This window comes from Talpa europaea (assembly GCF_964194135.1).
Source record: "Talpa europaea genome assembly, chromosome: 8".
Lineage (NCBI taxonomy): Eukaryota > Metazoa > Chordata > Mammalia > Eulipotyphla > Talpidae > Talpa > Talpa europaea.
Genome location: NC_140075.1, coordinates 88,825,671 through 88,837,694, shown reverse-complemented (window position 1 = coordinate 88,837,694; position 12,024 = coordinate 88,825,671). Strand labels below are relative to the sequence as shown.

At 38.8% G+C, this 12,024-nt stretch overlaps 1 protein-coding gene across 1 annotated transcript in view; it reads left to right on the top strand.

The window, feature by feature from the left end:
* Nucleotides 1-12,024, top strand: part of CCDC175 (coiled-coil domain containing 175) — a gene marked incomplete at both ends in the record, with an annotated part of 53,129 nt that overhangs the window by 11,663 nt on the left and 29,442 nt on the right. The window contains 4 exons of the mRNA XM_084240281.1: nucleotides 1,017-1,139; nucleotides 4,147-4,256; nucleotides 5,924-5,987; nucleotides 11,595-11,731. Coding sequence (XP_084096407.1) covers nucleotides 1,017-1,139; nucleotides 4,147-4,256; nucleotides 5,924-5,987; nucleotides 11,595-11,731 — 434 coding nt within the window. The remainder of the gene's footprint in view (nucleotides 1-1,016; nucleotides 1,140-4,146; nucleotides 4,257-5,923; nucleotides 5,988-11,594; nucleotides 11,732-12,024) is intronic.

Below are 12,024 nucleotides of genomic sequence, written 5' to 3'. Positions count from 1 at the left end.
AGTAGAAAGAGAAAATCTTTTCACCATCTGGGAACTATAAGTCTTCTTGCTGTGTCTGATCTGGCCAGGTTAAGACAGCACCCACTCCTGGAACAATCATGGATCCCTGAGAGTATCACGTGTAGGTTAGGCCAACTGGGTAGATGTTAAGGAGTCAGTCACTAAAGACACAGGAAAGGTTGTGCCTCCCAACAGCCTATTAATTCCCTGTACTTCCTATGAGGAAGGAAAAACTATTACAAGTATCAGACATGTTCACATCCTTAAGATCTCCCCTAATGCAAAACAAATACTGTCAGCTAACAGTATTTCAATCATTGCAAGACCTTGGGAGAAGGTTTAGGCGAAGTTGGAACACAGAATTCCAGTTTTCAACAAAATGTATTAATCACAAATTTTCATTGGGATGCAGAGATGACTGACAATTATCCCATTTACTCAGAGTTGCCACTGGTAAATGGTAACAATAGCAACTGCTCTTATGATTTACTCTCAGTAATCTTAAGCTCTTTCTATTTCAATACTTTGTACAGCTTGGTCCTTGTTCACTATTTTTCCCATGATACTACCAAACAAGTAAACCCAGCTATTTTTTTTTTAATTTGTCAATAGGCTTACATTGAATACAGCATGTGGCCCTAGAGTGAAAATAAATTAGACTGACAGAATAGGGCCTCCCTGGTTGCGCAGTGGTTGAGCACTGGGTTGCGAAGCTGCCCACAGCCTGTACAGCACTGGTTCGATCCCCGGCCGCCGGGAGAGGGTCCCACATGGCACACAGACCTCTCCTGCCACCCGCTGCTCCCCTCAGCAGTGTATTTCGTCAGTCTGCCTGTTCTAATCTCCGTTCTGGCTCTGGTGAATTCTCTCACCCTCCCTTGCCTCTGACTGTACCCAGTGCTTGTATAAATAAATAAATAAATCTTAAAAAAAAAATTGACAGAATAAAAAAAGATTTCCTATACTTTGCTGTTCCCCCGAAGCTTCTGATTGGTTTATTATTTTTGTCACTATAGATTGAAGAACAAAGAAAACTCTATGACCTGAAGAAAGAGGAGACTTATAAAGTAAAGAAAGAATTGAAAAAATTGAGGAGCAAAGTGACAAATATAAAAGAAACAGTTGCTACCAAGACAGTGGTAAGAAAGAGTAAACTCTGTTTTTCAAGTATGAGGTGGCCTCTGTTCTGGGACAATGTTTTTGAAATGTTAATATTCCCTGGCAATTGTGCTTTCTTCTTCAGGAATACAGTAGAAAGAAGGAAATTTGAAATGCCTTAGGTATAAATTGTATTTGATAAGCCAAATACTGTAAAAATTATTTTAAAAATGCACATGGCACTGACCAAATGCACACAAAACTGTATGTCACAAAATGAATAACCAAGGGCTGATTCCTTAATCCTGAATAAATGAAAATAAAATGAAGCTTCTACTGAGTACAGAAGCTTTAACATAAAAGGGGACTTTGTCTATTTGAATTAGGAAATATTCAGAGCCCTGCATTCTATTTAAAAAATTGATAACATCAATTAAAAGTCAGCACTGTAATAAGTATTTTATTTTGTTAAGGATATGAAAACTGAAGCTTGTGGAGGTGACTCTAATTGAAGAAGTTAATGTTAACACTACTTTATCATATTAGTTGAAATAATGAATCTTTAGTGCATTTATTTCTATCTGTGTTGAGAATTACTTGGGAAAGCATATGATGCTACAGTAATAAGAAACATCATATTACTACTGAACGCTTCATTAATTGCATTCTATTTTTTAATTCTGATCAAAAAAGTTCTGGTCATTGTAATTACCATATATTTATCATGATATCCAATTACAAAACATTAGTAAAATCAAAAAATTTCCCCAAATGGGGCCTACCTGATGGCACAAGGCGTTAAGATGCAGAAATATGAAGCTATCCACAGCCACTGCAGCACGAGTTTGATCCCTGGCCAACTGGCTAGGCCTCTCCTGTCTTGCCTGCTGCTCCCCTCAGTAGCGTATCTCAGTCAGTCTGCCTGTTCTGCTCCCCACTCTGTCTCTGGTGAATCCTCTCACCCCGCCACCCCTCTACCCCGCACCTCTGGACTGCACCCCAGCTCTTGTATGCATAAATAAATCTTTTTTTAAAATTTCACTAAATCTATGCATTTTTAAAAATCATTATCTGCTTTTAAAATTTCATCATATTAAGGAACATGAGTTGGGCTAGACCCAAAGCAGAACATACAGATTATATTGATATAAAACAGATTTATCTGATATCCAAGCTCATATCTCCAATTTTGAGAGATAAATTGCTAAATTTATCTCATAAATTGCTAAGTCAAACACACCACCAACCTAACCTGGGAAAATGAAGTATATGTTTCTTAACCTGGACTGCAAAAATCTTGAAGGCCAAATCCGATAATGCTTGGAGGTGGCAGGGATAAACTCACCTCCAGGGTCATTCACCACCACCCACAATCCAGCCCACCCCCCTCCTCCCACCGTGATAGTGGAGAATAGTGTTTAAAGCACAAACTTGAGTGTCACAGAAACCTGGGTTCAAATCTTGGCTCTACCATCCCAAAGTTTCCTCCCTGTAAATTGTAAGCAAGAATATTACTGTGTAAGGCTTATGTTTGAATACAAGTGAGGTTTATGTTTGAATATATTGTAATTGGTAAAGTTTGTCATTGTTGTCATTGCCTGAAATTAGAAAACAACATTTTGGCTATGGACTGAGGGACAAGAGAGAATTTCATATTAATCTTCAAGTGGTACCTTCAGTTTGGAAAAACTTAGCAGCCAGGTCAAGCTGATATGATGTTGGCAGAAAAGAATAATGGTACATGACTCTTGTGGTGACCTCCATGTCCAGGGCAGGGAGAACAGAGGGCTGGAGGTAACCAATATCAGACTTGATGGCAATTAGTGTCCTCTAGACATTCTGCTAATTTTGATGGCAGTTTTAGGATTTCAGACCCCTATCATCTTTGGAACCAGTTGTGAACCAGAAGTTTAGTCATATGGGCATCTTATTTGTTTTTTTAAAGATTTATTTATGCGTACAAGAACTGGGGTATAGGCCAGAGGTGGCAAGGTGAGTGGATTCACCACAGACAGAGTGGGGTACAGAACAGGCAGACTGACTGAAAAACACTGCTGAGGGGAGCAGGGTGCGAGACAGGAGAGGTCTGCCAAGCCATGTGGGTTGTTCCCTGGCCAGCTGGGGATCGGCTGAGGATTAAACTCATGCTACAGAGGCTGGGGATAGCTTCACTGGGCTGTGCTTAACCCCTTGTGCCACCAGGGAGGCCCCGTATGGGTGTTTTAAAGGAAGAAATAGTTTGTTGGAGTCGTAGCACTCCATCACCCCCACATCTCATCTGGCATGAACAAGGGCCTCTGTGCTCTCAGCAGGTGTTTCTCTGACCCTGTGGTGTTGTGGACAGTCTGGTGTTAAAAATAATTTGCGCATGGTGACTCTGCCTGAGAGAAGAGCAAATATTTTCATCAGTCTTTCTTCTAGCTCCCTTCTCTCTTGCAAGCTAAAATGTGAACCCAAGGCTTTGATAAGTTTGGCTTCCCTTTTCTTTTATTCCAAAACTGTACTGTGAAAAAAAATGTTTCAGTTTTAATCTTCTGCATGTGTATTTTCCTTCCTTTAAATCATGCTAACATTTCTTTATAGTACCTAATTTTTCCATTTCCAAAACACCAATCAAATATTAAGAATGAAAAAATCTTTTTAGCTATCAATTAAGTCAAAAGATCTTTTATTTACCTTTTTAAAATAATACTACTTCTCGATCCTGGGATAATATTCTGACATTCATTATGAAAATATGGGATTTGTTTCATGCTTTTTAAATGGTTGACAAGATGAATTCATGTCTTGAATGTTGTTTTATATTTTTCACACTCTCACTGCTACTTTTGGTTGTTCTCTCCTCCATATTTTGTTTTTATTTGATAATTTCAGGGTATTTCTGTCAAACTTTGTTTTACGAAGAAAGAATATAGATTTGTTTTTTAGACAAGGACATCTCCAATATGAAAGTTGAATAGATAATGCATGAATATTTATTGAATTGAACTACTGTCATGAATTATCTGGTGATAATTGAATTCCATATTTTTATTGGATTTTCAATAGGTTATCAGCGATCACAGCTTAGAAATAAGAGAACTCCAGGAATCAATAAAATATTGGGAAGAAAAGGTGGAAGAGATGAGGAACTCTTTTAAAATCCTGGAGGATAAGATGTAAATATGATACTTTATCTTTCCTTAAGCATTTCTTATATTCTGACTCTACCACTAGAGTATAATCTCCATGAGGATGGAGACTCTGCCTGTGATCTATCTCTAGTACCTAGAACACCTGCAGAAGGTGGGTGTTCAATAATTGCCTCTTTTTTTTTTTTGGGTCATATTTCTTCTTTATTCTGCTAAATGTAGATCATACATTAGTTTCTTAGATGACAAAAACAAGCAAACACATTGTATTACTTTTACGTATTAAAGAGATATACATACAGCCTATAAAGAGTTTCTAGAATATCTATAGCATTGAATTTCATGAGGGAGCTGTTTAGGAAAATAAACGTTTAAAAAGTCTCCTTGGAGTGAGATAATTGTTAAAAGTTTGAGAAATATTAATGATTTTTAAAAATTTAAAAGAGGTGTACATTGCTAGAATTCAACAGAGACTACATTTTATTTTATTTATTTTTTTTTAGCGTTCTAGTTCATTTTATTTTTTTTTTATAAATTTTATTGTTATATTCCCCATACAATTGCAGCCCCCCCATTCTGACCCCAATCCCTCCCCTCCCGCCCCCGCCCCCCTAAAAGTGTCTCTGGTTCATAGTTTTTTGTTGATTTTGATTTTCACTTTCTTATAGTTATTCATTTTCCTGGTCCCTTATTTAAGTTTTCTAGATTCCTGCTATGAGTGAGACCATCCGGTATTTTTCTTTTTCTTTTTGGCTTATTTCGCTGAGCATGATCCCTTCCAGCGCCATCCATGTTGCTGCAAATTGCATGTGTTTATCTTTTTTGAATGCTAATATTAATGCTGGCGAGGGTGTGGAGAAAAAGGAACTCTTCTGCACTGTTGGTGGGAGTGCAAACTGGTCCAACCACTGTGGAGAGCTGTGTGGAGATTTCTGGACCTACTAAACATAGAGCTTCCATATGATCCAGCAATTCCACTCCTAGGTATTTACCCAAAGGACACAGAAACATCAATTCCAAAGAACACCTGCACCCCTATGTTTATAGCAGCACTGCTTACAATAGCTAAGCTTTGGAAACAACCCAAATGCCCAAAAATAGATGACTGGATCAAGAAGATGTGGTACATATATACCATGGAATATTACTCAGCATTCAAAAAAGATAAACACAATAATTGCCTCTTAAATGAATGAATGATTGAATGAATGAATGAATCAAGAGTAATATTTTGTTCATTCTAATGAATATATAAACGAATATGTTACATAGGTTGATAGGACTGGAAGTTTCTTTTTTTTTTAAAGATTTATTTATTTATACAAGAACTGGTGTACAGTCAGAGGCATGGGAGGGTGAGAGGATTTTGCTTGGCCAATTCGAACTATGAACACCAGAGACAGAGCAGGGAACAGAACAGGCAGACTGACTGAAGGCACTGCTGAGGGGAGCAGTGGGCGAGGCAAGAGAGGTCTGCTGCACCATGTGGGTTTCTCCCTGGCTGGCCAGGAATTGAACCCATGCTGCAGAGGCTGCAGACAGCTTCACAGCGTGGTGCTCAACCTGCTGCGCTACCGGGAAGGTCTGGGACTGGAAGTTTCTGATGTCATAAGTAAATGTAGCTTTGCTGAAAAACATGTCCTAACTTGAATCTGTTTGGCTTCATTTGTTCACAGTAATTTTTTTGTGACTAGCAAGGAAAAATTGGAAACTGCATCAAGTATTGGAAAAGAAGAATATTTGCAGAAGATAAAAGAGGTAGGAAAATAGAAATGATGGCTTTTATATTATATTTATTTTCTTTTTAGTTAATATTCTAAATATTTGTGAGAAATGTGAAAATTTTCTGAAAGTATATATATATATATATGTATATACATAAACTGATAATAATCAGGGCCATTCACAGTAATGATTTAAAGATTTTATTCTTTCCTAAAGTACTTTAAATATGTGAACAAACAGAAGTTGTGCATGGGAAAATGAACCATGTTTTTAACTTTTCATGTGGACATGGTTATTTTACATTAGGGATATCTATCGCTAATGCCTTTTATCATTTTAATTATTTTATTTTTTATTTTTAATTCAAATTTTATTTTTATATTCCCCATACAATTACAACCCCCTTATTTTGACCCCAAGCCCTCCTTTCCCCGCCCCCCAAACCCCCATAGTGTGTCTCTTGTTCATAGTTACTTGTTGATTTTGATATTTTCTTTCTTATACTTATTCTTTTTCCTGGTCCCTTATTTAAGTTTTCTAGATTCCTGCTATTAGTGAGACCATCCGGTATTTTTCTTTTTCTTTCTGGCTTATTTCGCTGAGCATGATCCCTTCCAGCGCCATCCATGTTGCTGCAAATTGCATGTGTTGATCTTTTTTGAATGCTGAGTAATATTCCATGGTGTATGTGTACCACATCTTCTTGATCCAGTCATCTATTTTTGGGCATTTGGGTTGTTTCCAAAGCTTAGCTATTGTAAACAGTGCTGCTATAAACATAGGAGTGCAGGTGCTCTTTGGAATGGATGTTTCTGTGTCCTTTGGGTAAATACCTAGGAGTGGAATTGCTGGATCATGTGGAAGCTCTATGTTTAGTAGGTCCAGAAATCTCCACACAGCTCTCCATAGTGGTTGGACCAGTTTGCACTCCCACCAACAGTGCAGGAGAGTTCCTTTTTCTCCACATCCTCGCCAACATTTGTTGTTGCTAGTTTTTTTAATATGTGCCCCAAAATATGGAACACTTCATGAATTTGCATGTCATCCTTGCGCAGGGGCCATGCTAATCTCCTCTGTATCGTTCCAATTTTAGTATATGTGCTGCCAAAGCAAACACCATTTTAATTATTTTAAATAATTAGGACTTTGTCCTGCTGTATGTGTGGTCCCTGGAAAGTAGAGCAACCTACATTGCATGTAATGTTGCCAGTGAGATATTTGAATTTGATTTAACTGCCAGGAGACATCATTTAAAAAACTCAGATCAAACACAATATCCTAGCACAAGTTCATACCCATGGGTCTAAAGGAAAATTCATCTACAAGATATTTAGTGCAGTTTTCATTATAATAGTTGAACAATTGGGGGAAAATACAATGAAAGTCCAACAAAACAGCCATGATTAAAAAATATCAATATTATTCATATTATTGAGTAACAAATATAAAACAGGACATATACCATGACCCTGTACACACACACACACACACACACACACACACGCTCGCACGCACATGCATCCCAGACATAACTGAAAATTCCCATTGCCCCTTGCACTGAAGTTGAAATGTTCTTGGGATCCCCTCTCTGCCACTCTCCCCCCACATCAACCCCCTCACACGGACTGTCCCATACATGTACCAGGACTTGCAGTGGCAGGTATATATGCCTACCTTGTCTATCTCCGGTTTGTCCCCTAGTGAACCAGGCTTTAAAATGCATCCCTTTCATAGTTCCTAATAGAAATTTATTCACCATAAGCATTTCCTGATCTGTTGTGAATTTTGAGTGGGCACAGGGAAGAATCCCACTGCAGAGTACAAAGCCATCTTGTTCTCCTTCTTTCTCTCCAAGTTCCTCATCCATCCTCTCGGTACACTACCATCCATGTTACAGGCCCTGACCTGCAAAGATTGGGTCTGTTGCCCTCTAGGGAGAGAAGTCACTAGAGTGCTAGTGTAGTTGAGCCAGGAAAGGCTTTATTGGAGGGAACCAATGCCGGAAAGGAAAACTAGCCTGGCTCCGAAGGGAGTTAGGGGGAGATATTTAAAGGGTAGGTCCAGAAGGTGGGGAGGAGGAGCACAGCAGCGTCATAGCTCATTCTGAGTTGGGCTATGCCCTGGTGTGCAGCGACAGATTAAATTCCAACTGAGCCTGTGGGCTCTTAACCTTCTCCCACTGGGAAACTGTGAGATAATCTTTATTCAGGATCTAATGCTTTGTCTAGCATGGTGCCCAATTGTCAGTGTGATGGGCCAAATTATTTGTACAGAGCTCACCCGTCCATGATTTGATCCACCTGCTGAAACAGGACTTGGAGTAACTCACCCTACTGGCTCACAGTTTCTTTCGCCTAGACTGTGTCACCCATATTCAAATTTTTGTCCCTCTGTAACAAATCATGGCTTCACAACCCTTTCTCAAAAGCCTGTCACCATGTCCCAGGCAGGAACATCAAAGCAATTGTCAGATGAATGAGTTATACCAATTTAATTCTTTCCAATTTTGAGTGAGCAATCAGTGTAAAGATGGCTTGCCCTTCAGACTGGACCTGTCTGCTGCTTTTGGTTGCAAGGATACTGCGGGACAGAAACGATACAAGGTTTGTCGGTTGGTTTTTGAAGTTGCCTTTTGTTATTGGGACAAGGGATTTTTTGCTTTTCCCTTTATTTATTGTAGGAGCTGTTGGGCAGGTTTCAGCTCTTCTCACGGCTTCCAGCTCTCAGACTGTCTGAACAGTCCAGGACCCCAAACTAGTGGACTCATTTGGTCAAAGGGTCAAATGCAAAGAGGTTTCCCTTTAATGCATAGCCCTCAGCCAGCCTCCACAAGTGCAAGTGACTACATCAAAGGGAACAGGGTTCTGGGCCTCCCTGGTTGTGCAAGGGATTAAGAAGCAACCTATGAAGCTAACCGCAGGCACTGCAGCACGAGTTCGATCCTGGGTCAGGGAGCTACCCACATGGCACAGCAGACCTCTCCTGACTCTCCCGCTGCTCCCCTCAGCAGTGTGTTTCAGTCAATCTGCCTGTTCTGTTCCCCACTCTGTCTCTGGTGGATCTTCTCACCCCCCACACCTCTGGCCTGTACCCCAGTTCTTGTATGCATAAATAAATAAAAAAAAGAGAACAGGGTTCTAACCCATCTATTATTTCCATTGGGCTAAAAATTAACTTCATTCTTAATATTCATGAGTAATATGAGGCAAGTTGACTGATAACATTTTATTGTACTTTTTTTTAACTTTTTTGTTACAAACATTATACATATATGGGATAGTAATATACTGGAAATGTGTAGTCATCATGTACTTATCTATCTTTCCATTAATATAATTTGTTAATTTTAATGAAGTCCAGTATATCAGGCTTTTCCTTTTTGGCCAATGCTTTTTTGCATCTTACATCATCAGGATTGTCTCCTATATGATCTTCTAGAAGCTTTATTGTTTGACCATTCACATTTAGGATTACAAGCCATTTACAATCTCTCTGTATGTGTATTTTTCTGTAAGACTGCCCAATTAACTAATGCCAGTTTAAAGAAAAGACAGTGTTTTCCTCCATACTGCGGAGCACTTTTGTTATAAATCAAGTGTGGATTTTAAATGCGTCATAAATATGTGTGTTTATCTGTAGACTATTGTGTTCATTTGGACTATTTGTCTTTCCTCATATTAAAACCATACTGCCTTAATTAGTAGTGTTTTTTTTTTAAGATTTATTCATTTATGCATACAAGAGCTGGGGTACAGGCCAGAGATTCAGGGGGGTGAGAGGATTCACCAGAGACAGAGTGGGGAACAGAACAGGCAGATCTACCAAGGTACATTGCTGAAGGGAGCAGCGGGGAGACAGGAGAGGTCTGCTGCACCATGTGGGTTGCTCCCTGGCCGGCTAGGGAATGAACTTGTGCTGCAGAGGCTGCAGACTGCTTCGTAGTGTGGTGCTTCATCCCTTGCACCACCAGGAGGCCCCCAAATTAGTATTTTTTAAAAATAATTTCTTATGTTAGTGGGCAGGCTGAGGGTTACCACAGGAACCCCAAACTGGCATGCTCTAAATGGTTTCTGCCCCCTGCCACATAAAGACAAAGCATATGCCTAGTGAGAGCTTTAATAGAATTTTGTGCATAGAGAGGGAAGAAGAGAAAAGATGTAGTTTCCCAATGAAACACCCGAAGTTATCCATCCCCTCGTGGGTAAATGCTCAGCCAAACAGAGTTGGCCCAAAATGGGGCCACTGAGGTCCAGAAGCTTGCCACAAGTCTGAGGCACTATCTGGCAGGGAACCATGAGAAAGTGGCAAACGGGGCCAGGCAAATCTGAGATGACAGGAACAAAATTAAAGTACAAATCAAGATATAATCTGCCATTGTCAGCCTCCCCATGTGTGTCTCACCATGTCTCTCACAAAGAGTCTCTACATGTCTAGACTCCATATGTCTTTTTCGTGTCCCCCAAGTCCCTAGTGCAAGTCCAGAGTTGAGAAGGAAGTGCATCCTCCTTCACATGTCTCTCATTCCATTCTCTTTCCTCTCTTTCTGCAACTCCAATTATTTATGTATATATATTATATAACTAGTTGTACTAATACAGGTAGATATTCTCTCTCCATTGTGTCTTTTATTCTGTATTTTCTCCTTTTTCTATCCTTCTTTTTCATTCTCAACAGAATGGTCTTATTTGAGTTTCTAATTTTGGTTCTTCTTTTCAATTGGTAATTTTCAAATCTTTGTTATCACTCTTTGCTGCTTTTAATTCCTGGCCATAATTTTTTGAGCTTGTCTAGTATTTCTTCGATTAGAATAAACATAGTCTTTCTATAGTTCAATGTCTAATTCCAATATCTGTTGTTTTTTGTAGGTCTATTTGTGTAATCTGCTTCTGCCTGTTTTTGTTCATGCTCTCTTATTTCCTTATTTTCCTGGTAGCAAAATATACACTGGACATTGTACTTAAAAATCATGTTTGTAGAAATAACTTAAGGTCTAGGATGATGGTGTCTTCCTCAGGAACAGGTTTTCATTAACTTGTCAGGTGCCTGGGGGTGTTACCTGTCTTGAACCACCTTGATCCACCTTTATGTTCCCTGGTGAAAGAAAGCAGCTGGACCATGGTTTGTGAGCTTCCAATCCACCCTTCTCCAGAGGGTGATGTTTTGGGGATTCCAGACTGAAGTGGTGAGAGGTGTATTGGGTTCAACACCTGGATAAACTCTGAGTGTTGGCTTCTGATCCTTTTGTTAAGTAAGGGAACCAAAACTCATTTTCCAAGGGTTCACTCCTTATGGTTAAAAGTTCTATGAGGAAAAGGAGTTTTGTTTGCTAGAATTACCACTGTAGACTCTTGCTTTCTTACAGAATTAAGCCACATAATTCCTCATTATCTTGCTAGTTCTATTTAAGAATTTTTTTAATTCAGCTAAGTTTAGTTGAATTTAATTCACCATTCATAATAAACTTAATTTTCTTGCCTCATTTGAAGCAATTCAATAGACATGTAAGCCCAAAACCTTACTTCATTCAGAACATTGATGGGTATACTATTTTTGTCCTAAAATAGAAATATTTAATGAGAAGCAAGCATAATATTTAGTCAAAGAGGTTTTGAGTGAGAATATCTGTTGATTTTTTTCTAGACAGCTGAAAAACTGAAACATGTTCATATCAATAACAAAGAACTACAGGAGAAATTAAACACTGTAACCAGACAATATAAGATTGTCTTAAAGGATGAGAAAAATGATTTTATGTGGAAACAGAAGTTAGCTGACGAGTATGTTTCTATCCATGAAGCAGCATGCTATAGTTTTGGGGTGATGTCCATGCTCTCAAAATGGTGACTTTCTGCTTAGGCATATCCTTGTTTTAAAATCTACTAACAACTATGTAATCTTTGTCCAACTGTAAGTAAATAACACTTCTAGTTTACCTCTATAATAGTGGGTAATGCTGTCTTCATCTGGGTTAAGACCAAATCCATAAGCATCAAATGCATGTTTTTTCCTTCTAAATCAGATTCTTGTAAGAAAGAAAAAAAACATGATTTTATCCACTGAGACTATGTTG